The 27,911-nt window shown below is 39.1% G+C and overlaps 2 protein-coding genes across 4 annotated transcripts in view; one reads left to right on the top strand and one right to left on the bottom strand.

The window, feature by feature from the left end:
• The window catches only part of LOC131678328 (protein pigeon), a 22,117-nt gene extending 4,380 nt beyond the window's left edge, over positions 1-17,737 (top strand). The window contains exon 6 of one of the 2 annotated variants that reach the window (XM_058958391.1): positions 17,423-17,737. In XM_058958391.1, coding sequence (XP_058814374.1) covers positions 17,423-17,574 — 152 coding nt within the window. In that variant the 3' untranslated portion in view covers positions 17,575-17,737. Of the gene's footprint in view, positions 1-16,893; positions 17,301-17,422 lie in introns of those variants that run through there. The other variant, XM_058958390.1, reaches the window with a different exon arrangement.
• Positions 17,735-27,911, bottom strand: LOC131678329 (ferritin heavy chain B-like). Of its 2 annotated transcripts, XM_058958392.1 has the most exons (4): positions 27,756-27,911; positions 27,444-27,693; positions 18,180-18,559; positions 17,735-18,120 (listed from the first exon to the last, which is right to left on the bottom strand). In XM_058958392.1, the coding sequence occupies exons 3-4, from the start codon at positions 18,427-18,429 to the stop codon at positions 17,738-17,740; spliced, it is 633 nt and encodes a 210-aa protein (XP_058814375.1). In that variant the 5' UTR covers positions 18,430-18,559; positions 27,444-27,693; positions 27,756-27,911; the 3' UTR covers positions 17,735-17,737. The 2 variants fall into 2 exon arrangements, with proteins under 2 accessions (XP_058814375.1, XP_058814376.1); XM_058958393.1 differs by lacking the exons at positions 27,444-27,693; positions 27,756-27,911 and adding an exon at positions 19,155-19,329 and having other exon boundaries at positions 18,180-18,594.

The following is a 27,911-nucleotide window of genomic DNA, read 5'->3' as shown; positions in this document are numbered from 1 at the left end:
CAGGACTTGTTTTTACGACTATTTGACTCGACCAAGCACACCGGCACGCATAAGCAGATGGTCTGTTCGAGTAGACCAGATGAGCATTCGAACAAACTTTATGGGGAATAGTGGATAAATATTTCTATGTCCTCTATAGCCAGAGATTCTTTTTCTGAAACTTTGAAATATCTGCACCCCTTACTCAGAATAATAATAATAATAGAAAAAAAATGAGGATTTGTCTCTATCATATCTTACTAACCATCAATATTGAACAGGGTTTATCGAATTCTGTTTTAAGATGAGGATGAAACAGCACAGTTGTAGGATAAAGTAGTCGCGAGCAAGGACTAACACTGCTAGTATGTGTACAGTATCCATGACGTAGACTCCACGACAACCTTTCGTATTATGCAATAAAAATTAGACTAAACCGTTTTGCGCGTTAATGGCACAATACCTAATTTTAATTAAGTTTTGTTTTTTTTTTGTGTGTCGAATTCATCTCGTCAGTAACTAGCACCATCTGGGTGTTTAGTTAGACGATGTAACTAAACTAGTACCCAAATTAGCACTAGTTAGACACAAAAAATTCCAAGCAGTTCACACGACATATGTGAACGCCTAAAGCCACATGTCCCGAGTAATGTCCTGGGAAGCAAATATAGCTCTGGTTTGCTGACGAGAAAGCGAAGACGAACTCTTGTCTTGCTCTTGTTTGGAATTTTTTGTGTCTAACTAGTGCTAATTTGGGTACTAGTTTAGATACATCGTCTAACTAGACACCCAGATGGTGCTAGTTACTGACGAGATGAATTCGAAACACACAAAAAAAAAAGAAAACAAAATATAAGCTTTCGTACCCAACCACTAAAAAACACTCCTTGCTTTTTTGCCATTCTTCCCCACGGAACTACATCAAGGTATTTCTTCGTGGGGGGCGGATCTCGCTGTGCGCCTTTTTCTTCAGCTCTATCTCGGAGTCTCAATTGGTTCATGAAATAGCTCGACCTTTCAGCTTTGATTTAACTCTCGACTCTTCTTTTGCTTCTCGTCTCCATCTATTGCGTCTCTATGTAGCTCTCGTCCCAATGAACCATTGAGATGAATGTCTCACGGAAACATGAGCTAAATCTATTCCGTGAGTCATTCAGCTCCAATGACTCATGGAATCAGCATCTCATGATCTACTCGGGTAGTCTCCGGTGGTGAACTCACCTTACGCTTGCCGATAGTTTCCTGACGGAGCAATTTCTCCCGACACCGATACCCGCTTTCTTGAGCCATTTAGCTCCCATTTTCATCATGATTTAATCGGATAGCCCACGGCGGCGAATCTACCCTACTGCGGTAGATATCTCCAGATACCGGTGTTCGTTTCCGTGAGCCATTTAGCTCCCCGCTTCGTCTCGATCTAGTCCCCGGTGGCGGACCTAGCCTACTCAATGGGCCAGCCAGCAGGTTCTGAAGTGTGTTCGGGTTTTGGTTTCGGGAGGAGCGTAGCTTCCGATTCACTGGCACCCCTACGACCCACTGCTAGCCCAAGTAACAAATTTAGTTTTATGGTACACTTGAAGATATCTTCAAAATTAGCTTCATAAAACCGAACATAAAACCAATTACTCTACAACACTGCTTCAAGACAACCATAAACCCCTCTTAAGACGAAAAAGGCCCATTCTTAAAATGGTTCTCAAGAGTATTTTCTAAGGTTTCCTTAAAACTTTTAGGTCTTATCAATACATTCTTATAGTGGTGTTCAAGAGCGGCTTAAAACTAATATAAAATCCTACCTTAAGTCTTCATAGTTTTATGATTTTCTTCAAGAACACTTCTAGTGCGCTACGAAACTGCTTTGTTAGATAGATAGATAGATAGATAGACGAAAAGAATCAGCTTGGGAAAAAATATATACATCATATGATATTCCTTTACCAAAATGGATGCAAATAAAAATCGATAATGTAAGTGGCCAGCTTTTTAAGCTCATAATTGAGAAAATTTGCATGCGATTGCCAGTTTTCCGATAATATGCAATATAAAAGTGCGAAAAATTCAACGCGCCGTGAAACAATCTCTAAAACATTGATTTTTATAGGAAATATTAAATTGTTTCGAAAATTCAATAGCATGTGTAAATGTTCATAACTGTCATATTTTGGATTAAACGCACGCATAAACATTTTTCTAGCTCAGAAATGCATTTCGATCAGTGAGAATCAGTTCAGTATATGAAAAAAAATATTATTTTAATTCTTATGCTAATGGCTACCATTTCAAAGCGGTAAATAATATCCACGACGCCATTACTTTTCATTGGATTTAACTGAAACCGCCATAAGATCTTATTAAAACTAAGTATTCTTGCTCAAGAGTAATAGGAGTTTTTCAAGATCGTGATAAATTTATTTTTATTTATGATACACTTGAAGAAGAGCTGTTGAACTTGAATAAAACTAATAAGAATTTTTCAAGACAGAAAGGTTAGATGGAAGATTGCCATAAATCCAGTCTATTTAACATTAAAAATGTCAATGTTGAAATAAAAATACCTATGATTAATTATTATGCTAACTACAATTCCATCTAAAAGTTGTTGATTTATTTCAACAACGCATGTTAAATAGAACTATAAGAAGAACTAATGACATCTCGCTATATGCACAGCACCTACAGATTTGCAAAGTTAAATGAATAATTTATAATCATCGAGTTGGCTGTTTACACATGATTGAGGTACATGTCACGGCTTCTCCGTTGAGATACGTCACATACCCTGTCAGTCATTACAGTTTGTTTATTATAGAACGCTCTTATGCAAAAGTGTTTTCACTTCGTTTAAAGCTTTAAGAAGGTTTTATGGTAGCATTCTTAAGATACATTTTGCTTCAACAAGAACGTCATAAAGCTATCTTTTGGTTCTAAGGAGGTTGGAAAGCGATGTCTTAAGAAGAGGCTCAAGAGTCTCTTAAAACTGCTCATAAGACTAATTACTCTTATGAAAAATGTAGTTTTATGGATATTTCTTCAAGTGTTTTTGAAGCACTCTTAAACCCCGTCAAGCATATAAAACTAAATGCCCTTTTCATAAGCAACCAGATTCACTATGTAATGCCTTGATAAAACTACCTTAAAATTAAATAAAACCAATTAGCATTTGGATTGTTACTTGGGAGCTGTTCGACGTGATCTATTCGCGCAAACCCCCTGCGGTGGATCTAGCCTACTCACGAGCTACCCGGTAGGGAGTCGAGGTCGGTTAGGCGATTCCAGTGGAGTCTGACTTCCGGTTCGCTGGCGTCCCGATGACCCGAACTCGGTGCTACTTCGCGCACTACTCAACTGCTCCCCGATGGTGGAATTTTTCCCGAGACTCAATTTGTGGTCTCACGGCCCGTTCCTAGCCGGTGGCGCTGCTTTGTAGGCCCCTTCGCCACTTTCGGTTGCCGATCAGCACTATCTCCGTTTTGTGACGAGCGATCTGCAATTTCGCGTCAGCCATCCAGGTTTCCATGATGCCTGTTGTTTCTGCCCTCAACATCTCCAACTCCTCAATGGTCTCACCGGTTATCGTCAAGATAACGTCATCTGCAAAGCCTACGATCTCGACTCCCCTGGCCAGTTCCAGTGTTAACAATCTGTTGTACATTATATAGAGCGTTGAGCCCTGAGGTACTCCCGCAGTGACCCTAATCGATCTTTGCCCCATGTTCGTCGAGTAGACCAGCTCTCGGTTCTGAAAATTACTTTTCAGAACCTTGCACCAATAGTCCGGGACCCGCATTCTGTAAAGCGGATGACGTCCACCGTTGATATCCCTTTCCGGAACCCGAACTGCCTCTGTAATAATCCGTTCTTACTTTCAGCGTAGGTCGTCAGCCTGTTGACGATGACCCTTTCCAGGAGCTTACCAAGAGTATCCAGCAGGCATATAGGCTGATACGATGCTGCATCTCCTGGTGGCTTCCCTGGTTTTGGCAGCAACACTAGGTTGTGGATCTTCCATCTATCCGGAAAGTAGCCTTCGTTCAGGTATCTCTGTCCTGAACATGTCCGGGAACGCCAAGATCGCGGTCTTCAGGGCCGCGTTGGGGATACCATCCGGTCCGGCAGCTTTCTTCGCTTTCAGCTCTTTTGCCATGGAGCTCGTTGTTGGAAACTTTCTTGTCACCAGCATTTCCACCGTCCTCATCAGCGTACGGTGTAGGCGACCATGCAGTTGGGTCGTGTTTTGGGAAAAGACCCTCCACGATCATTTTCAGTTTGTCAGCGCACATTCTTGGCCATCACGACACCAGTACGCCGGACGCCGGTAGTTCCTTGGGTTCATTTTCATCGGCATTGTTACGTCACACGCCCTCGCTAATGTTTCCGACAGCTCGTCGGCATTCGGAAATGGTGCGAAGCTGTCAACAAGAAGTGCTTCCACGCAAAAGTCCCTGTCGAAGTCCACTTATTTTCCACTTCCGCTCGCCCGTCCTCACTCTCCGCGTTACAGTACAATTCTGCCAACCTATGGTGTATTGGATCGCCTGGTGGTCGCTAGGTGTGTACTGCTCACTAACTCGCCAATTCGTGTTATTCGACACCGAAGGACTACAGAATGCTATGTCCATGATGGATTCCCAACCATCTTTACGGAATGTGCAAGCGGAACCTTCGTTGCACAGTCTTACATCCAGCTTTGCCAGGGCTTCCAACAAGCTGTAACCTCTTACGTTGGTCAGCCTGCTACCCCACTCTACGGCCCAAGCGTTAAAGTCTCCTCCTATAACAACCGGCATTCGTCCGACTAACGAGTCGGTTAGGGCGTCCAGCCTCCGATTGTGCTGCTCTGGTGTCCACCGTGGGGGAGCATAACAGCTACATACGAATACGCCGTTGATCCTGGCGATCACGGAGTCTTCGTGTGTGCTATCCACCACCTCTTGGACAGGGAAACCGCCCATCACTTGCATTGCCGCCATCGCCATCTACTGTTATCGGGAGGAACACTACAAGGTTCTGCAATAATTGCAACATCGCACTTCGTCTCTGTTGTTGACTGCCATAATAGTTGCTGTGTAATATCGCAACGATTGAGATTATGCTGGGTTATGCCTTCGTCTTTCTGTACTCTAGCTATAAGGGGCCTTTCGTCATGTGATCCTTTCCGCCCTGATGTGTGCAGAGCAAACACTTCGATTGCTTTGTTCAATCTGTACCAAATGTCCCTTCTACAGTTTCTTGTTTAATAGCCAAAACCCAGGCACCTGCAACACTTCTCCAATTGTTTAATGGCAAAGGGGCACACCGACTACCCGACTTTGATCTTACCGGTCGACATAAGCTGGTTGGCTTCGGCGGGTATCGCTACTGTCTGTGTGTCACTATACACCTTCCTCAACCTGATTGACGTCCGTTCTTTATTTTATAGAAAAGATTTGCATCATTGATGAGACTCAGTAATGGCTTCTCTCTTCCGGAATCATTTGACAGTTGTGCACTTTTCGAGGGTCCTCCAGCTCGCGACAGTTGGAGAGAAGGTGTTCAACTGTTCATCGGATTTTAAAGGTAGGCAATGTAGGAGGTTCTACGTGGGATATAGTGTACGTAATCTTTGTGTGCTTGACTCTCAATCGGAACAATTCTTTTTATTGCTTTCAATGATCGCGTCTTCCAATTTTTCCAGTGAACTTTTAATTTTTGTAAGTGTTTTTGAGATGACTTTCTGCTATGTACCGCAATTCGTCGGAATGCTCCTTTCTGCAAATGCCGTAGTACCCGGGTACCCTACATGCAGTGGTAAGGGCATCGTTGTGATCCTCGATGGCATGTACGAAGGGGTGGAAAGATTCTCCAGTTTTCAGCGCCGTTATTTCTGAAAGAGAATCTGAGTAGATGTCCGTAGCGATGTCCTCCGGTTTTCGCACTAAGGCTAGCGCTATGGTGGCACCATCTGCTGAAAAGACGGAATGTTAAGCGGAAGGAGAGGCCAGTCCCTATACCGCTCACCCCGACCTCCCGCTCCAATTTGGATCCGTTGGTGATGATTTTCATGTGGTTCGAGAAACGACGGTCGATAAGTTGGTTGGGCTGGTATAACGCCAGAGCTACATCAGGAGCTGGATCGATCCCGGATTGAGCCGGAAAGGAAGGTGTCGATATTTGGTGTCCGGGAGTTCCATGGGCGGTGCCGATGAAGACGCGTTAGTGGTGGCAGGGGAGAGCCCGAATACTCTCCGTGAATTGTTTTAGCCGTCTCCATGATAATGTAGTTTTCTTCTTCGGATGTCCTCTCAAGAAAGCTCAGTGCTCGTTGAACGACCAGCTTTGCCAGTCAATGTCCCGACTGGTGAATTTAGTGCGAGGTTTTTGTTGGAATTTGGGTGCCGGGAGCAGATTGAGCGGACAAATCTTTTTCGTGTTTTGCACTCCATGATATTTCGAAAGTGCCGGATGTAATCCAATGTAATTTTACGGTCCAACTTAATACTGAACATCCTACAGAATAATGGAGCCGTCAATGTGGATCGGTCTGTCGGTCGCTCGGTGGTGAGAAGCGCAAAACTGCGAGTAGAAACTCTTTTTGATAGACATTCTGAAATCGACTGATGATGCTCATTTGGATACGGCAGTTACGGCGCGTTATTGGATTTCTCAGGGATGAGCTGGATTTTGGATTGGGGGTGCTAGACGCTGTTTTGATAGTGATGCGTTTAACTTGACTTATTCCGCGCAAGGTGCACCGTTTGATTCTAGTTTGGTTTGATCAGTCAAACGTTAGGGAATTCAATGAAGTTCGCTTATAGGATCCGATAAAATTCAACGTGTTTTCTTAGCCACGTTTGCAACAAGGAGATTATATTGGCTCGAAATGGGTCGCAACAGCATTGTGTGAGAGACACCTTACATCAGGCATTCTAGGAATTCCACGTTAGTCCATACTCCAAATGAAGAGTTTAAGGACATGCTGAATAGAGTTACAAGGTGGCAGCAAAAATTACTGCTTTCGTTTCTGCTTCTTCTTTTTATTTCATCGTCAAAATCAAAACATTGCATTGGCGCGCACGACAAAATCGTTTGTAACTTAAATGTTTTATCTCAGATTGCTTAGAAATTGTATCAATGTATGTAAGCATGTGAATAGATTCTCTTTGAGAAATTTTGATTTGTTTGGGAAATTTGTACCTTTTTATTTTTTAAAACAAATCAAACACGTGGTGCAAAAATCAGTCAGCTGATTGCTGAGCGATACGCTTGTGCGCGTGCCATCTCCTATCAGTATCCTAGCCGCACACAGATGCTGAACGTAACCCCAACATAACCGACCATAACCGAACTTTTGTTGTGATTTTGGCATCGCTTCACCTTAATTGAAATATGCTAGAATGAATACTAGTCAAATCAGTATTCGGAAAGAATATTCAATTCGAATATTATTCGGAATTCTCGTTTATTCCTACTCTAATGCATCAACTCATTACGGTTCGATTAGTTTCGGAATCCAATCGAGCAAAGCATGCCTGTAGAATTCTGAAAATTCCGTACATTCCACGAGTTAATCAGAAGATCCGTAGAAAGGACAAACATCCGTAGATCTACGAGAAAATCCGTAGGGTTTGCCACCCTGGTGGAGAGAGAACTCGACCCGCTCATTTCACTATCCACTGGATGAATGGAAGAAACTCGACCCTCTGCTGCTTCCTTATTCACCAATCCGTCCGAAATGCGAATAAGCTTCGGTTGAAACAGCACCGTCATTCGCCACGTTTTAGATTCAACTAAACGTTTTGTTGATTCTAAAAGGCTTGATTCGAATATTTCGTGTGCGTTAACATTTAGCGGTTTTACGTTTTTTGGGAAAAGAAAGAAAAACAGACCTACAATTTAAAGTAATTTGATGTCCAATTAGTTGAGAACTGTGCCGCCAGGGGTGCTTTAAAAGAGAGTAAATTAATCGAACCTCTCATCGTGAATGTGACTATCGTTGAGTGGGCTTAACATTAAATACTATAGCTTTTATTCAAAACGACATATCTTCAATGAGTGACTCTCTTTGTTTACTTTCTCTTTCGATTATTACGGCGTCACTATAGCACTTTTCACTTATTTTCCAGTACAGATCGAAATACGGTGGTTTTGACTAGCATATCATGCAAAGAGTTGAGGGATAAATGTTAAAGCGACCGAATTGTTAACAGAAGTAAACAATGAGAGTCACTCATTGTAGATATGTCTTTTTGAAAAAACGCTCAAGAATATTTTGAAATACTGATTATTTTGAAAGGTAGTCTACCCATGATCGCATAGTTGTCCTGTTTTCTATGGGATTTCCTATCTTTATGGGACTGATATGCGATCATGGGCAGTAGTGTCTTAGGAAGATTTGTCCAGAGAGTCAAGAGCTCCTGGATGGTGGAAATAATACTTCGGAATTATCTCACCAGGCGGTGCTAGTGCGAATGCAAATGTTCAACTAATATCAATATCATTCTTCATCTGAATAGCGAGAATATTTAGAGGGGTACTGTCTCCAGTAAAGTTGCTCAAAAAATCAAAGACTACCAGATGGTGACAGGTTAGTTTGGGATACTCTCACTAAGTGGCGTTAGTGAGCGTACCACATTTCAGCAGATTATAGAATATGATACATTTCAAAAGTCTAATAAATTAGAAAAATGGTGCTTTGGCAAAGTCGGAGGAGGTCAAGGGCTACGCGATTATGGACCAATTAAATTGAAATTGATCCGCCAGGCGGCGCTAGTGAGCATGTATTATTTTTCAAATTCTGTATTTCTAAATCATGATAATTTGGGAGAGTGGTGTTTTCAGCAATATTCATCAGCGGGTCGAGTGCTGCCCGAGGGTGAATAGTTAATTTCAGAACTCAGCCACTAGGCACAACTTCCAGTACATGTTAGGTGATGTTTTGTCACGAAAGTTTTATAATTTGGGAAAATGATATTATAGGTTTCTGATGTCGATAAGGGCTGTTTGATAATGTAACGAATAAATTGGATATTACCCGCTAGGTGGCGCTACGCAGAAAAAAATGTTGGTAAAATAAGAGTTTTTCACTCTTAGCAAAAAACAACCAACGCATACTCTTAGTTTAAAAATAAAACTACTATTCTTCATTTGCTTAAAAGGAAAACTTTTACTTTGATTATTATTCTTGATTAATTTAAAAGTTTTACTTTCAACCTAAGAGTTGGCGTTGGTTGTTTTTTGCTCAGAGCGGAACTTTCTTATTTTTACCAATTTTTTTTCTGTGTGTAGTGAGCATATATCTTTTTATTTCAGTATCTCCAAATGTCGGCAATTTAGAAGGGTGATGTCTTCAGCAAAGTTGGTCGAAATGTCAAGGACTGCCCGATGTTGACAGCTTAGTTTGGGATACTCTCACTATGCGGCTCTAGTGAGAGTACAAGCTTTCATTACACGGTAGATTGTAATATATCCCAAAAAATGATAATTTAGAAAGATGTTTTCAAACTAATTCTTGAGGAGGTGTAGGGCTACCAGGTGCATGTGAGTTAATAAAAAATTTGATTTTGAAGAGCAATTTGGTGAAAGATAAAAACCAATTGCTTTGGACATCTTTAATGCACATGGGGATCCGCCAATGAGTCAAAATAGAAACTTTTTTTTTGCGGTAGCAGCAATATCAGCATTTAAAAAAAATCATTCCCGACATGCTCAAAAATTTTCTTTTTTGAAATTTTTTCAATTGTATCGAAAATGTCTAAAACTATTAATTTTCAACTGCCAACAACTTGCATCCAATATAAAACTCACTCCCATAAAGTTGAAAAAATCCGTTTTGACACATTGGCGGACCACCATGCGTCCAAATGCGAAAATGTCCAAAACTATTGATTGTGAATTTCCAACAACTTGCCTTGCAAAGTGAAATTCATTCCCGAAATGGTGAAAAATCTTCTTTTTTGACATTATGAGCATCTTTTTATTGCAGTATCTCCAAATGACGGCATTTTAGAAGGGCAGCCCTAAGTTTGCGCCGCTAAAACAACAAAAATGATCCATAAAAAATTGAAAAACGATCCATAAAAAAGTTGTCCATGTTCCATAAAACAAAACTGAAAATCCATAAAACAGTGTGAATGATCCATAAAAAGGGGTGATTTGATCCATAGATTATGTAAAATTGAACCATAAAATGGTCGTAAAAGAGCACTAAAATAGTAATAAAAGAGCAATTAAAATCAATCAATGCCTCATAAAAATATTGGAAATGTACTATAAAATGATACATTTTGCGCCATAAATTAACTGACATTGATCCATAGAATATTAACAATGTACATTAAAACACGTCGATATGTTCCATAATATCGACAAAAAGGTTCTACGGTATTACAAAATGGAGCAATAAAATGTCAGAAAAAGTTCCATAAATTTGATGAAAATGTTTGCTAAATATTTTTTCTTGGTGCATGCAAGATGTAAAAATGAACATTAAAAATGATTCATATATCGAACGTTAAATTATGGTTCATGGATATTTACAAAACGATCCATAGGAAAAGAAAATGTAAAACGATCCATTAATATGTGCTTATGCACCAGAAAAATTAAATTTAATGAATTCATGCGAAATTTTTACTATTCGAATTAATAATAAAGTTTTTTACATTTGGTTGCAATGTCAAACTACAACAAACAATGCATACATTATAGTTAAACTTCAGCTTCCGTATCCCACTAGTCAGCTAACTGACCTTAGCTAACCTGAAATCATCGTGGCAACTCTTTAAACGTCAGGGTATTTATGATATTAGAGCGCTGAGAGTTATTAGACCACTGATACAGGCTGGCATGAGTCGCAAATACTATCTGAATAACTATCTGAAGCGAAAACGGACACTTTATACACGAACACTGACTAATGTGGCTACGCCACATCGCTTTCTAGTGCACTGTCCGACTTCGCTGCCGCTCAGTCGGCTTTTAACTAGCTATAGCCCCTATGTTTAAGTAAACCGGGCAAACGAGAGGACCACAGGCTTGCTTACAATTCCAGCTACGGGCCTTGGCCTCGGATATGCGGCCAAGCCGCATCACACTAGCTCCCAGTATAAGCTCCCTTGTTAAAACACTGTCACTGTTATGAGAATCTTTAAGCACAACTTATTTTTTCAGTTTACCATAAAATTTCGCATGAATTCATTAAATTTATTTTTCTAGTGCATAAGCACATATTAATGGATCGTTTTTTTTCTTTTTTTCTTTTCTTATGGGTCGTTTTGTAAATATCCATGAACCATAATTTAACGTTCGATATATGAATCAATACATAGCATTTCTAATGTTCATTTTTACATCTTCTATGGACCAAGAAAAATTATTTAGCAAACATTTTCATCAAATTTATGGAACTTTTTCTGACATTTTATTGCTCCATTTTGTAATACCGTGGAACATTTTTGTCGATATTATGGAACATATCGCCTTGTGTTTTTGTTAATATTCTATGGATCAATGTCAGTTAATTTATGGCGCAAAATGTATCACTTTATGGAACATTTCCAATATTTTTATGGGTCACTGCACCCAAAACGCGAACCGTATGAAATACATGCGAATAAGCATGATTCTAATGAGAATTTTGCATTGTAAATGGTATAATGCATAGAAAGCGATATTGGTCCGGGACAAAAATGCATAAAATGGCGATTACACCACAGAAACTTACACAAACGCACAGTTGGGAATGTAGTAGTGTATGTAACGATATCGGAGAATTAGTATTAAAATGACTCCGCACTAATACACATGTAAAGGACATCTCCACTCGGATACATGTGCGCTCTGAAAATACTAACACACGCTCAAGGAGCTGTTTCCATTTCGCTTTCCTACTGATCACATGCTGCATATTGGAGAGAACAGTTTATAGCATCATCACATTGGTGGAGTATGGGTGATGCTTATGTGTTAATATAGGGGAATTAAAGCGTCATTTGGCTGTCAAAGAAAAATCAGGTAACTCACACCAACGAGAATCGCATTTCATTTACATCATACGCGTACACGTTAGTCGGAATGAGCAAGGCTATGTTTCATGCAGGGAGAGATAGGTGTATATGGAACGGAAGTCTCGAGCGTGAGAAGAGCGTGGAGGTTAAAATATCGGCGAAAAACACTTCCCGAAATATGCATAATTTACATATTTTACTTCGATCTACCTAATTTTAGCCATAAGAAACCGATAATACATAGTTCAAAAATGTTACACAGCATGAATTGCCACCCTTTATAGTCGGTTATCATTCATAAATATCTTATCGAAAAATATAAATATTAAGCGACTCTAGTGAAGGTGATGATACGTTTTCGTTATTGTGCGCTCGTTTCATATTGAAATCACGAATCGGTTGCAAAATATAGTTCAAGACTAATTGATTCACGATATTATTAAGAAAATATTAAGCTTTTTATCGAGAAAATGCTTTAAATCCCAGGCTAAAAAAGGTGAATAAAATGCATGTTGTTTGTTTACATATTCCTAATTTTTCTCTAAACTTTTGTAGAGGGCATCTCAATACACTGTCCCCATGTTGAGCTTTCGGCGTTCTCTCAACCCTAAATTTAACAGAGATATGCGAGTTCTAGCCACTAGATAGGTTCATATATGTTAATAATGATTAATGATTATTTAAGCGCACTATACGCAGGAGAAAGTTAACTATATGGGAACATTGGGCTAACAAGTTAATTCAACATTTGTCTGATAGAAGCGTCCGCCAATCATTTCTGGCATTCGTTATATCTACAGTACTTTCAGGTGATATTATATCAGTATTTCGCAGCAACAATATATATATATATATATATATATATATATATATATATATATATATATATATATATATATATATATATATATATATATATATATATATATATATATATATATATATATATATATATATATATATATATATATATATATATATATATATATATATATATATATATATATATATATATATATATATATATATATTTAAAGTATCATAAACTATAAAGGCAGTGATGACATAGTTTTGCATTTTTGAGCAGCAGTGGCAGCTCATTTCAGTTTGTATTATTTCCCGAACATGCGAATCCAGCGCACATCATCGCCCTGGTCAACGATCATCGCAAATCAATTTGAGCACAAATCATTTTCTTCCACTCTTCTCTGAAGCGTAGAATGAGAGAGCGATGATTTTACTGCCAAAATCATTCGCTATGGGAAAATAACAACGCGTATATCACACACTCTCGTGAACGTAAACTGTTGATGCGTTTAGTGTGGTTGGAATTGAGCTGTTCGCAGATAAAAAAGCGTAACTGTGTATGAAAACAGAAGTTCTTACAAACACCACAGAGGTATTCATGTATAGAATACACAACCTTTTTGGCAGCCTCAGCAAGCAAAACCAACTAATACTTTTACATGCGGGCAGATAATATGGTAGCGTGTATTCTCAATAATTTTATTTCATCATGAATCAAGCTGTGTTGGTATAATGCCGTAGCTGTGCTTGGCCTACAATGCGAAGAAGGCATGATCCTAATTCGGAATATGCACGAAAGGATGTAATGCCTTTCTTGTATTGGGAAATTGTTTTGGGTGTGGTTGATTTTAATTGCTCTTTTATTACTATTCTAGTGCTCTTTTGCGACTATTTTATGGTTCAATTTAACATAATCTATGGATCAAATCACCCTTTTTTATGGATCATTCACACTGTTTTATGGATTTTCAGTTTTGTTTTATGGAACATGGACAACTTTTTTATGGATCGTTTTACAATTCTTTATGGATTATTTTAAATATTTTATATTCCAAAGTACATTTTCCCTTTTAGAAGGGTTTATTCCAAACCATCGGGCAATCCTTGACATAGCGAGCAACGTTGCTGGAGACATCACATCCCTCTAAATTACCATCATTTGAAGATATGTACTGATATAAAAAGATGTATGCTCACTAGCGCCACCTAGCGGGCGATATCCAATTTAATCATTACATTATCAAACAGCCCTTGCTCAAGCAACACTTGCAACATGTAATGGCCGCGGTTTGTTGCATAGCCATAAACTTTTGCTGATGCGCTTTTTGGGTTGCTAATTCAGTTGAATAATCGTTTATGTACGCTTCTTTTCAACAAATTAGGTTGTAGAAACTGCTTGTCAACAAACGGTGTTACTCGGGTGTCGTCCTTAGAAACATTTTCCTAAATTATTAAGCTATCGTGGCAAAACATCACCCAACATGTACTGGAAGTTGTATTCTCCCTAGCGACGCCTAATGGTAAAATTTTGAAATTATCTATTCGCCTTCGTGCAGCACTCGACCCGTTGATGAATATTGTCGAAGACACCACACTTCTAAATTATCATGATTTCGATATATAGAATTTGAAAAATAGTACATGCTCACTAGCGCCGCCTGGTGGGTCTATTTAAATTTGATTTGTTCATAATCGCGTAGCCCTTGACCTCCCCTAGAACTTTGCCGAAAACCCCATCTTTCTAAGTTGTTAGTCTTTTGAGATGTATCATATTGTATAATGTACTGAAATGTGGTACGCTCACTAGCGCCACATAGTGAGAGTATCCCAAACTAACCTGTCACCATCTGGTAGTCTTTGATTTTTTGAGCAACTTTACTGGAGACAGTACCCCTCTAAATATTCTCGCTATTCAGATGAAGAATGATTTTGATATTAGTTGAACATTTGCATTCGCACTAGCACCGCCTGGTGAGATAATTCCGAGCCTAACTGTGGATCACAAAGTAGTCAAAATTTTGTGCTCACTAATTAACCATAATTAACGCACGAAGGGAGAAGTCTAATAACTTCAGAGCAGGTCACTAGATGGGCAAACTGCGAATAAAAAATGAAGCTTAAAAAATTTAAGAGCAGCGTCAATTCTTCGCTCGTGAATGTTTGTCACGTAGCTTCGCGAATCTCACAAAGGATTCTTCATGCATGATTAAAACATAGTACCTATTTTTGCACTGGATTTTTTTGCTGACAGATCGCGTTATGGGTAGTTTTGTGATACACTACTAGCAATTTGATCTACTGAAGTTCCTTGCGGCCTATTTGTTAGCAATGCATTGTTGCAAATTTTTAAAACCATTGATTACCAGCTAGTTTTAAAATGGTATATGGTTTTCCAAGTATTAATTATATTGTGCGAATATGAAAATGAAACAAAACTGCATAATGAAAATCCTATGCAAATCGCGAACCGCTCGAGAAGAGCTTCGCGAACGAAGCCATCCGTGTTGGGGAAGGAAAGAATTAAAACACAACTGATGTGCTTCTTCGTTGGTTGTTATAGCTTTGAATCGCATGTGTCCGTAACGACAGGTTGCTAGGTATCATTTTCGAAGCTAACAGAATGCATTACAACTGAAGAAAGCTTGCTTGCGAAGCGCGAAGGATCGGTTCACGATGCGATTTTTCCCATGCTTGTTCCGAGGTATTATTTCCACCATCCAGGAGCTCTTGACTCTCTGGACAAATCTTCCTAAGACACCACCTTTCAAAATAATCAGTATTTCGAAATATTTAATGTTAAACCCATTCAACGATAGTAACAGTCACGATGAGAGGTTCGATTGATTTACTCTCTTTTAAAGCACCCCTGGCGGCACAGTTCTCAACTAATTGGATATCAAATTACTCTAAATTGTAGGTCAAAGTAAGCACAACAATTTCGCCAAAGAATGTAGGGCGATAAATGTTAACGCTGACGAAATATTCGGCCACAGCCCCAATTAGTCGAAATCCCACAAGCTATGGGATTCCTATTACGCGGGTACATCCGCGTAGTCGGAATCCGCGTAGTAGGAGACCCGACTGTACATTGTATGATTGTGGGGTAGGAGTCAATGAAAGTTTAATATTCTTCTACATAAGGTTCGTTTTATTTCTTTTACACACTCAATTCAGTTCGGTAATTTCCCAACAGCCGTGTAGTCAGTAAATTTAGAAACTGATATCTCAGTAAAGTAAGATTTGTTTGCTGATTTTCAGTAAAATATTTTCCGAGTCTATTGGCTATGAAACGTCACTTTTACTGAGATCTCAGCTGTTAAGATTTCGGCAAAAGTTGCGAAAAAAGCTGCGATTCGGCAGAAAAAATTAAGTGTGTATGTTATTCTCTACAAATAGGCAGAATGGGAAAGTAACCTTCTGAAGTTCCTGCATGATCATGGTTATCATTGTCTAGAGTAATTTCACCGTATGTGATCTCTACATCAGAGTGGCTGAGAACTTAATGGTTCACGAAAATGAGCATCGGTATTGGGAGAAATTACGCCGCCGGGAAAATCTCAGCACCAGCTAGTAGATAATTAGGAGCGAGTATCACCAAGAAGGATGAGAAACCCGGCGAAGATTGGTGTATAGAGATGTAAGTCGTTAGATTCGTAGCAGCGCTAATATAGATATCTTTGCTTATCGTGAAGAATATCGGTTCTAGTACTTAAAATTTTTAAAAGCAAAACTTTTTGGGCGACTTAGTAGAATGTCACAATCTTACTTTCTAGACATTCCACTTTGGAATTAAACATCTGTCTTAAGAGGGTTCATAGATTAGTGTAGCAAATGATATTTTATGCTGATCAGCATGATTCGCCTGGTCGAAGGTCCTTCTGTCTGATGGTGTATGTCTTCGTCATCATCTGTAGAAGTGCGACTCGTCATCAACGAAACCAAAAATCTTCTAACTAGCGAGGTATGGATGAAACAGAGGAGCATAACCATGGGAAAGACCCCATAAGATACTATCGTTGAACAATTTCTCAATTGTCCTCCCGCTGCATGCTTGGTTATTGTACTTCATACTAACAGCTAATGCTAATCAAACTCATAACCGCACCTTCGCAAATGTTTCTAGCTAACTTGTGCCTTCGTTGCTTATCATCGTGTTCACGGTCACGATCTTCACTCGTCTCATCTTTGAGTTCCTTATCGCCACTGTCCACTCGACGGACGGATTGTACCTGTACGTACGGTCAGCTGAATGCTATCAACATGCAACTAGACTGTCGGGAGCCACCGAACAAATCCTCATCGCCCTGTGTTCTGTTCGGGAATCCAAAGTGGAGCTGTAATCAGCCGAGCAAACCGTCGATGCGGTGGAATTTGATCATCATTTCAATAATCATCGCCGTTTATGTTGCACTAGCTCTGGTGGTTATGTTATCAGCTTACATTTTTCTAGATAAACATTTTATTTATTGCATCTCAAATTTTTCAAAGTTTGTTAAAACCGTTTTTCAGCAGTAACTTTAATATTAAGTTTTCAGCATGTTATTTTTACACACTTGTTTAAGTTTCATTCGTATTGAGTGAATGTTGGTATAGTATTATAAAGTAAATTTGATTATTTAAAACTATCGTGTATTAATTTAATCCATCAACAGATCTGGGCGAACAGATGAGTGCCGTACAGAAGATGCAGGAACCACTGGACTGTTTTCTGGATTTACTGACCGCTAAAGCTAGTCTGAATGAGCTTGATTTTAATTTGTTAATTGAAACAACCCTCAGCTCGGTAGATAACTTCGAGCTATAAAGTTTTACCTTTAAAACGTGAATAAAATATCATCTAGGCGGTTAGTATTCCAATATTCCAATTTTAATTAGGGCTGATGTGCAATGTTTTAACTAAAATTTGATACAAATTTGACAAATGAGGTTACAAATAAATATTCTTCTAGAATGGTAAGAAACTACAATTAGTCGGATTCATGTTTTTTTAGTAACTCCCTATTCAGCTGAAAAGCTCCGTCCGGGGCCTTTTCCAATGTTCGCCACTTTGCTATTAGCAGGTAAAGGGTCCGTATTTCATCGATTTGCTCTTTGAAGAACTCACTCACGATGAAATCTGTTGTGACCAGATCGTTGTGTTTCTCGGCTATCCGGTACAACTGAGATAGCGCTTCGGAGACGGTGTTCTCCATTCGAACGGTTTCGTTCATGGTGGTCCCAATGTTACTCCAACTACAGCTGGAAGGTTTTTGAATCGTGCGCAGATCAATGGAACCGTTGCGCTCCAGCAGATAACTCGCTAGCTTATTTGCGTGACCGACTTCCTCCACAGACATAGCTCGGTACAATTCTGAAACAAAGAGATAATTAAGGAAAGTCGAACGGGAATTACTGCTGATCAGTACATACTTGAAAATCCCAATAGACCGACGTTGGACTTTGCAAAATGGAAGCTGATCGAAAGGTAAGTGTACGCTGCTCCATACTCGACATTGATCTGTTCATTTATTGCCGCCTGGACGTGGGAGTTGATCTGTGGACATACCAAGTTCTCCGACTTGTTGCTACTGCAGCCGTCTTGACTGGGACCTGGGGCGGCGGTTGTTGCCAATAGTCTTCTTGTGGCTCCGACAAAAGGAAGCCGGCGCACAGCAGACATATTTAGTTTGAAGTTTCCGCGATTTTAGCAAAGGCTGCTATGATGTTTTCCCCCCACATTTGTTATTTCACTAATCTTGAGCATCGTTCGCTAAGGTCTGTATTCGTTTCAATTGTGAAGTTGAAGTTTGCTGATTGGAATTCAAACGTTTAAACATGATCAGTGCTTATGGGGAATTACGGTTGTAGATTTTTGAACAATCAACATTTTTTAAATTAAAAGCAGGTATTACCTGCTTTTAATTTAAAAATTATTGATAGTTCAAGAGCAAAAATATACTTCAACAGTACCAAACTGAATTTAAAGAAAGCTTCAAATTCGAAGCAAGAACCTAGCACAGCTACTTAGTCCGTCAAAGTTTTCTACTTTCATCTAACAACTTTCATCTCTATCTACCCTACAGAAGTCGCGTTGTTATCAATATTTATGTGACCGTCTGCAGCTCAAAGACGAACTCGTATGGATTTAAAAAAGGTTGAGTACTGCACAGTGCGACTTCCGGAGAGGAAGCACTATGCTACTGAACACACGCTAAGGAACCCGATTGATATAAAATACTAACGCGTGCAAACAAGCAAAAAAAATCCAATCGGTCCTTTATCTTGGTCAGATGGCATTACTCTTGGATTAACTACCAAGACTCGCTACAGATTGGTTTCGCATTTTTTTTAAACAAACTGAAACTGCTCTAAAATAGCTCAATCTTCTCGCCAACTAAAACTTACATACAGAAGCTTGCTGTCCGATGCCTCAGTGATGGAAAACGCCTCACGCATATTCGAAAAATGAAATGTGAGTGTCGATAGTATAATCACCATCAAACCGCCGAGAACAAGTATCAACCCAACCCACACACAAGCAGAAAAATAAATAAATTTATACCAACGCAACACACACACATACATTTTGCATCATGCAGTGTTAATTTCAATCTTAAAACATTGCAAATCAAAAACATTCAAGCCCCACACGGTCCAACTGTGTACAAGTCAATGCCACCACTCCCGAAACCCCGTAGTAGAAGTAGACGGTATATATTTTCGGCAGTGGCAACATCACCTCGAACACAGGTAAACAGTGTAAAACTTGCACCCGTTGCCATGCTGTGTGCACTTGTGCAGTCTATTGTGCGCTCCTCACTCCGCCGTGCGAACCGAAACACTGCATGTACACGAACAATGGTACCGCCTGGACGATATAGCCATGGTGTTGTGAGTTTAATATTCGAGCGACGAATACCTAACTACTACTGTAAACTACTCGTATTTGATTGAGTCACTTGGGTACGAATGTGTGTATATTCCAACGTTGACAAAAATCCCTAGCGTCTACCGCTTATTGTGCCGTCTGGATAATACAGTCAACATATTACACGTTTGGCAAGTGCACCGACTGATACAAAACGAGTACGCGTGACCTGTATTAATAACTTTTCTGTATGTGATGAAACGCTTAGATGCTGTTTTTTGACGGCTCTCCTTGAAATAGGCTAGCAAATTTCGTCGTTTTCGAAGGATTTTCTAAAAATCATTTTTTGCTTTATTTATACTGCCCATAAAAGCATCAGAGGTATTGAAAAACAGCAAGCCGAGAAAAACGCTGTTGAAAATTTACATTCTCATTGAGTCTTATGGATGGGACAAACATGTTTTGGTATTTTTTTCGATATTTTCTAAACAAACCTTGTAATCTTATTTGTGCATTGTGATGCAATGGTGATACAGAATATAATCCAACAGATAACTCATTTTCGACAAAAATCCATATGGGACTCTTATGCTTTTATGGGCAGTATAGTAGTCGTACCAAATACAAATTTGTATTTGGTCGTACGTTTTGCGAAGTTGAATACAAAATACGTGTACGTATTTCTGATAAGATAATGCAAAAATATTGCGATCTCGATCAGTAGACCCAGTGGTGGATCCAGAGGGAGGGTCTTGGGGGTCCGGAACCCCTCCGAAATGTTTTTACTTGCTGAGAAATTTCAAATTAGTTTCAATTTTATATTAGTTACTACTTCAAAATCATTCCAAAGCAAATTTGTCCAACATAACTGATATTCATTAAATAAGGTTATTACGTATTTCAGACACCTCTCGAAATTTTCTTCTGGATCCGCCCCTGAGTAGAACGAAAGTTATTCGCATTTAAAAATTGGGAAAATTTCTCAGCAGATATTTATGAAACGTGACCCCAGAATTGAAACGTTAGAAATATTCTACTTCAAAAATAATTTTTTCAAGTAATTTTGTCACAAGATGACAGCAGTGCAGTCTTTTCCCGTAGACGCGTTTTTTGCAAATGGCCCACGGCTGAAAACCCATGTCCTGTAATTTTTAGCCTAGAGCTTAAAACTAAAGTTTTTTCAATTCCTTATGACAATAGCAAGCGACGTACGTACGTTTTCTTTTCGATAATTAGATTTTTTGCGAAATGGCGCTCTTTTGTAAAAAGTTCTTACTTGTGGTCTTCCAGCAGGATACATACAGCGTGGCGGATATTAACTGCAAAATTCAGAGCTTTGGAATGCTCAGTCTGACCTTCTTTCTTCTCCAATCAATGGAACGCTTAACGTCGTTGGTTTAATCGACCACTACCTTAGGGATAATAGTTTTGGAAACATGCATATTAGCGGGGGAAGTCTACCACCCTGTAACACAATCTTGTCTACAACATTGAAAAATCTTTTTCACAAAAGCAATCAGGTTTAGGAGTTTTTCTCGATATTGAATGTGCTTTTGACAACGTGTCTTTCGAATCCATTTTGGAAGTAGCATGAGGTCATTGAGCACCTTCATAAATCACGAACTGGATACACGCAATGCTTAGCAACCGACATATGTGCTCATCATTATGGCAAATAGACCAGGAAACTATGCGGATATCCTTAAAATGGTGTAGTATCACCACTTTATGGAACGTTATTGCTGATGGTATGTTGAGGAATCAGAATATATTGACTCGTTTGTTGAGGAAACTTATTGGGCTTGGATTTCCGACACCTGGTTTCGTCGATGATTATTATATAACATACTAGCTAATACCCATCGCGCGTTGCTGCGATTTTCAACGAAATAGGAGTTAAACACAATTTGTTCTGAAGCGCCATTTGGTGGACGGATAATCCCCAACCAATAGCACACAAACACGCTCCATAACAAATGCCTACTATGTATAATTTTTTATGATAATCGGTCAAGCCGTTTGGGAGTCTATAAATCATATACATACAAACATTGACTTTAATATTTATAGAGATAGAGATAGATGGATAGATATCACCGGTCTTATTAAGATTGGTAAACTTACAAACGATACAAGCCACATCTGCGGATCGGAAAGTGAAACATCGCAGCATTTGCTCTGCGAATGCAGTGCACTTATACAACGCAGACTTAGAGTCCTCGGTAAAGGAAGACTGGAGCCTTTTGATATTTGGACTGCAAATCCCAAACAGTGTCATCATCTGCATTGCGAAAGTGGTAATGTCATTCAACGTTTGCAGCGTTTCGTTTTGCAGAATAACTTAAAACACGTGGTTGAAAGACAACATGCAATTGTAAAATGCATGTCGTAATACGGAGAAGCAGAATCCCTTACGCCTGTTACGTGGAGAAACTTCTTCCCGAGTACTCCGAACGGTGTTTTTCTAGTGAGGGTGCGGTTTGAAAAGACTGTACCCTTCTACTTGACAATAAAACTCAAAACTCACGGAACTGCAACTAAACAAACAACGCTATGCAGCCATGAGGGGCAAACTCCTACGTGCAAGTATTGTAATCAGACAGCACATCATGGACAACCTTGCGCGGAAGAAGCATCCAGTATACAGAAATCATCTGTAAGCAATATCGGAAAAGAAGGTAATAACAATGACAACGGATTTACACTAGTCAACAATAAGTGCAATTGACCATTGTATGAAATACCTTAACCTCACAAATTTGACAGGTGCTGGTCCTTTTGTTTACAGTTTGGACTTAACAAATGTGGAATCCATTAAAATAAGCTTAATGCTAATAATTAATTCCCAAGAAATTTTACCGCAAAACTACTTACCGATTCAGAGAACACTAGAAGTAATTGATAAACAAGTAATTAGTTCACTTATTTGATCTTGCATATACATTTTCCTACAGTAGGGAATAGGACAATTTAATTGTATGACGTTCCATAGAACATTTATACTTCCAAAAACATGATTCAATATATTTCAAGTGCTTCTCAATATATCTTTTTGAGAATATGAATAATCTCTAAATTCAAGATGTAATCAACAGGACCACCACCTGTCACATTTAGTACATGACGTCACTGTGCAATGACCAATAAGCAGGGAAGAACATCTGATCGCGAACACCAAGCCATCTTCGACCTGGTCGTGGAAAACAAGAGAGAATTTAATGACACCCCTGACGCAGTATGCCAACAGGAAGATTTTTCCAAGGGGTTTCCAACAAGCCAAAATAGTGACACTTAATCAAGAATTTCTTCGATTTTTCGAAGAAAATCGGTAATCCATCGATTACATTGGTAATCAATAATAAGCAGGGTCTGTATTGTCTGTATTCTTAAAATAATTCGCGTAATCAACCATTAATACAATGTAATCAGTTACTCATAAAGTAATCGAAAGAAGTAATTCATTACTACAAGCAGTGATGGTGATTGATGAAAATATTGTTGATCTAAAATGATGCATATCAACGTTGAATGTTGTATACTGAACCAATTGTCCTTGCTTATCAGGCCATCCTATTTGTAGTAGGCGATCAAATCCAAATACATAACGCGCCAAATAGAACTTTTCATTCATCAATAAATGCTGTACTGCGTGTTGTCAGAGGCAACTCAGCATTGAGTGAAGATCGGGCCAATATGGATACTTTCTCATCGCAATCGATAACTTTCGATGCTTGATGAATGAATCAAATAGTATTCGTTGCAATATTTTAGGGCATGCAAATGAGGATGTTTTGGCATCAATAGTACTATCCGAGGCTCTAGTACCATAAAGGCCCGTAACTATAGGTTTCAAATGCCCTTCTTATGCATTAGAGCGCCAAAACTGTCTCAATCACTTCGATTGAATTCGAAAAATATTATGCATCTCATGCCTCACTTCTGAATGGATAAGAATCGAACAGCATACTCAGATTGAAAAATGATCACGCGGAATGAATGAATGGCGGGAATGCAAACAAGCGAACTTGGTTACGCATTTCATCGATGTTGATTTGTTTGCAACTTGAAAATAGGTTACCATGGAAGGTTTCCGTCTGTATACATATTCGTGCATCGAAACCATGGATTACTATCAGTTTTGATTTGGTGATGAGTGCTAATTTTGATGAAAATTGGCTTCACTGACTACAAGACCAATCCTTTTTCGATTTTCACATTTTTTGCTCTCCTTTTTAAAATATTTTTGTTTATTTTACATATGAATTACACATTACATTTAACTTGCGGCTTAGGAGAACTGTGTCTAAGACGGACACTTTATGATTAAATAGCAAATGCGAATCATCGATTGATGCAGTGCTCGCAAATTGTACGCCAACCGTGATTTGAGATCATCAACATAATAACTAATATTAATAAAATTTCAAACCGAAAGATGTTTGAAATGGTTGTGAAAATGAAGCACAAAATCGTCGTTTCAAAAGTGCTATGGGTAAGATGGACATGTGGTGTTGGTAAAGCTTCCTAAGTCCCTACTGCTCCTCGAGATTTACCTTCTTTCGAGTGTCGCTTGACGAGAAAAACACTGTGTTTTCCCCAGAAAATATTAGGAGTGCTTTCCACGCTCAATTCAACGGAGGGACTCGATACAACTTATACTATCCGTAACGATGAAATAATGGTCTACAGGCAGGGTGTTAACGATCCCAAGGATATCCTAAATTGCGGCTGATTCTGAGACAGCTTCAGTTTAAGCAGTTTGTGGAAAGTGGTGAAATTTTGATTGAATGTGCAGAAGCCAGGAGACTAGTTTGACCCACTAAAACAAGCTGTACTTGTGCTGAATCACGCTTCCTTGAACAGACGGCTAATTTGTTTTGTTCATGGAAATCTTAAACCCGGTTGAAAGCTCAAGCAAACAAACTATCCAAAGTACCTTGGCTTCGGATCCTATTACGGGGACTACTCCATTATCTGCAAGTTGCCTTAGCGTGTTAAAATTTACAAGATATTCATAGATGTCGTTTACAAGCAAATTGTGCAAAGACGGGCTAAGAGATGAACCCTGAGGAAGACGCATGCCGCTTACCTTTTTTATTTTATGAAAAATGTTTATTGTGTGAAATGATAAAAAACAAGCAAACAACAGTTTACTATTTATCCGAATAGTCGTTTTAAATTTGTTGTCGGTTCACATGCGTTGGGATTCTTGTAATGAGAATAATCCAGCAGAACTAGAATGTATGAAAGGTGTATCTAATAAAATAGCAATAAATTTGCTAAACATGAACAGTCTCCGCTTAAAAAAAATTAAAAATCTGAAGTAATTCCAACAAGAACTCGTTTTGTTTTCAAGTAATCCAGAGTAATCGAGGAATTTTACAGTAGTCGAGTCAACGACACGACTAGACACTGGCATCACTGCATCGCAAATACGACTACCCCTCAGTGACTCAGGTGACTGGTCATATTTGACATTTGATTAGAAAATGCATGGAACTAGCAACACTTAATAGTCTGTTATTTTTTTCCAAACAACCCCTGGTTACGCAAGGAAAAACAATTTGACAACAAACATTTTTCGATAGAAATCAAACAAATATTCCTTGAAATTCTCGGTGATTGGCGCGCTAATATTAATCTGAATGCCTATAACTCGTGGCCAATCAAGAAAAGCAGACTACCTTCTCCAATACGGTCCCCCCGCTCCTCAAATCGTACAAGATGTCATGATCGTAGCGATCGTACACATTTATGTTAGATTCCGTGCAACTCACATTCTGGCCAACCATCCAATCCAAATCCACTCTTCCGAGGACCGAAAAAAATTGGAAGAAGTCGAATTGCGCTGAAGTAAGACAAAGCTGGACCACCCGATATTATGTATATCAAGTGTATGTAGGGATTTGTAGTCTTTCTAAATGTAGGTGGTTGGTACAAAGTCGCGTCCGATTCAATCAACTGGACAGTATGTTTATCTAAGGATCGAGTACAGGAGTGCCTTGCAGCCTGGTGCGGCTGTAGTCAATTCAAAAACAGAAATTCATGCCAGTGTGATAGTGAACTCTACCAGTTCGGACTGATACGTCGGATGTATCTACGCTGAGTGACCTTTGGTCCAGATCGGGTCCATTGCGCAGTACCAGGACCATGAAAAGATTAACATCACACTATCAAAAGGTCGTTCGCACACACGGTTACATTTGTTTCTGTTATTAACACTCCCGAATATGCCTTTACCATTTGGAAAAGTTCTAAACATGTTTTAAAGTAAGCAATAAATAGAAAAAATAGAAATTCAAAATTTTAAAACAAAGCGCTTTGCTGGGGTGGTTTGAGTTCCAGTTCTACTTTAAAGCTACTATATAAAATTAACTGTTATGTGTCCAACAAAAAACACCTTTAATAGGCCAACGTGCGTACCCGGGTACCCACAAATTGAAATGCTAGTAACTATAGTTTTCTTTATCCGATTTGGACACTTAGATTTTTTGGATTCAAGAACTCGTCCACTTTTTGATTTATAAAATTGAACCGGATGAATGGATCTGGTGCTTGGTAATCCGGATTTTCCCGGATAATGTTTCAGTACTAGGGTATGATTTGTAAATTTTAATAATGTCCTAGCAATATGAGTATCAAAACTCTTCAAATTGTCTCGGAAATCTGTTATTTATTGTTACAGGACCCTATGGAAATTTGAAAAATGGAATTGGAATGGAATTGCTACTCACGGCCCCACGGAAACCTGCTCCGGAATGTCCGTTCCGGGGTCAAATCACCAAATGGTTCCAAAACCACAAGATACAGCCTACTGAGCAATTCCAAGAATTTTGATACCCATATTGCTAGTATTCCATTGAAGTTCACAAATAGTATCCCAGTACTGGAACCTGCTTCCAGAAATCCGGATTCCCGGGAACCGAATGAAGTAGCCTGATTCATTTTTAACAAGTCCTAAAGCGGATGAGTTCCTGAATCCAAAACACCCAAAAGCATCAAAATCGGTTGGAAATTAACTTAGTTATTGGTATTTCAGTTTTGTGGATACCCGGATACCCACGTCGGCCTGTTACGTAGTAAAAAAATTCAGGAGCCCTCCTAACTCCCCCCTTACTGTATCAACAATATTATTACCCCAAAAGCTTGAATTAGTGAAGTTCTAAGATGTCACAAAGTTTCAATTTCCAGCTATGGATAAAACATAGGAATTTCATGAATTGAAACCTAAAAAGGTACCCGGGTACCGCGTCGGATACATAACGGTTAAACGCTGTTGAACATGCTCTTAGAGAGTGTATTATATTTAGTATAATAAATCGTTTGATTAACTATATTAATGCACTTTTAGCATTATATTATAAAAAACGCAATAGTAAAACATTTCTGCACCAGATTATGGTATTGGCAATCTACTGGTTGAAATGTCAACTTGAAATGAATGAGCTAGCTACAACTTCGGGGAGATCACAGTTTTTCGGTCGTAGCTCGAAGGCAGGCAATCACTTTAATTTATCTATTTGCTGATGATTGTTCTGATTAGGCTTCTCGACGAAGAAAGCATTCACGACGTGCTACACATTCGTCGAACCTACGCCTTCAAAGATCTCTTATTTGAAAATAGCTGGCGATTTTGGAGCCTGGAGGGCCCATAACCTTCCCTGATCGAATCCCGACGCTTATCCCGTGATCCATTTCCCGAACTGTGAACTACCCCTAAACTCGAAATACATCAGCTTATGCCGCCGGGTTGCTCATATGTCTCAGAGCTGCCTGCATGTCAATGGTTTGTCCGTAAAGTTGACCATCTCATTGTTATTTGGTACCTTTGATTTTCGTACTGTATCCTCTGGCAGTTGCTGCTGCTGTACTAACCAAGGCCTTCGGATTATGGGCGTTGAAAGATCGGGGGCCTTATTTTCACAGTCACGTAACTTAGTGACCAGAAGGAAATTTCCTTCTAGTAACTAGGTACCATATCTATGCGAATTGGGCTCCGGGGTCACAATATTTGCTCTTCCAAATTATCTATCTCCGGCACCGAAATAACACCCTTTGGAATTTGCTGAGCGAGCACTAAAATTATGCGATAAAATATTGAAAAGGAAATTAACTCATTCTATTTATTAGGTACTTACATTTGTTAAAAGAGCTCGTTCCTCTGGAATCACATAAAATTGGAACGATTGGCTGCAGAAGCTGCCTGTTACCGTCGATTCCGCCGGTGATGAGACCGGAGCAGAAAATTCGATCGCAATGTTTATGTTTTCGGCCGCTTCGTAGCAACATTGGTT

Source organism: Topomyia yanbarensis, chromosome 2 (assembly GCF_030247195.1).
Source record: "Topomyia yanbarensis strain Yona2022 chromosome 2, ASM3024719v1, whole genome shotgun sequence".
NCBI classification, from domain to species: Eukaryota; Metazoa; Arthropoda; class Insecta; order Diptera; family Culicidae; genus Topomyia; species Topomyia yanbarensis.
This window is presented reverse-complemented; position numbering and strand designations above follow the sequence as displayed.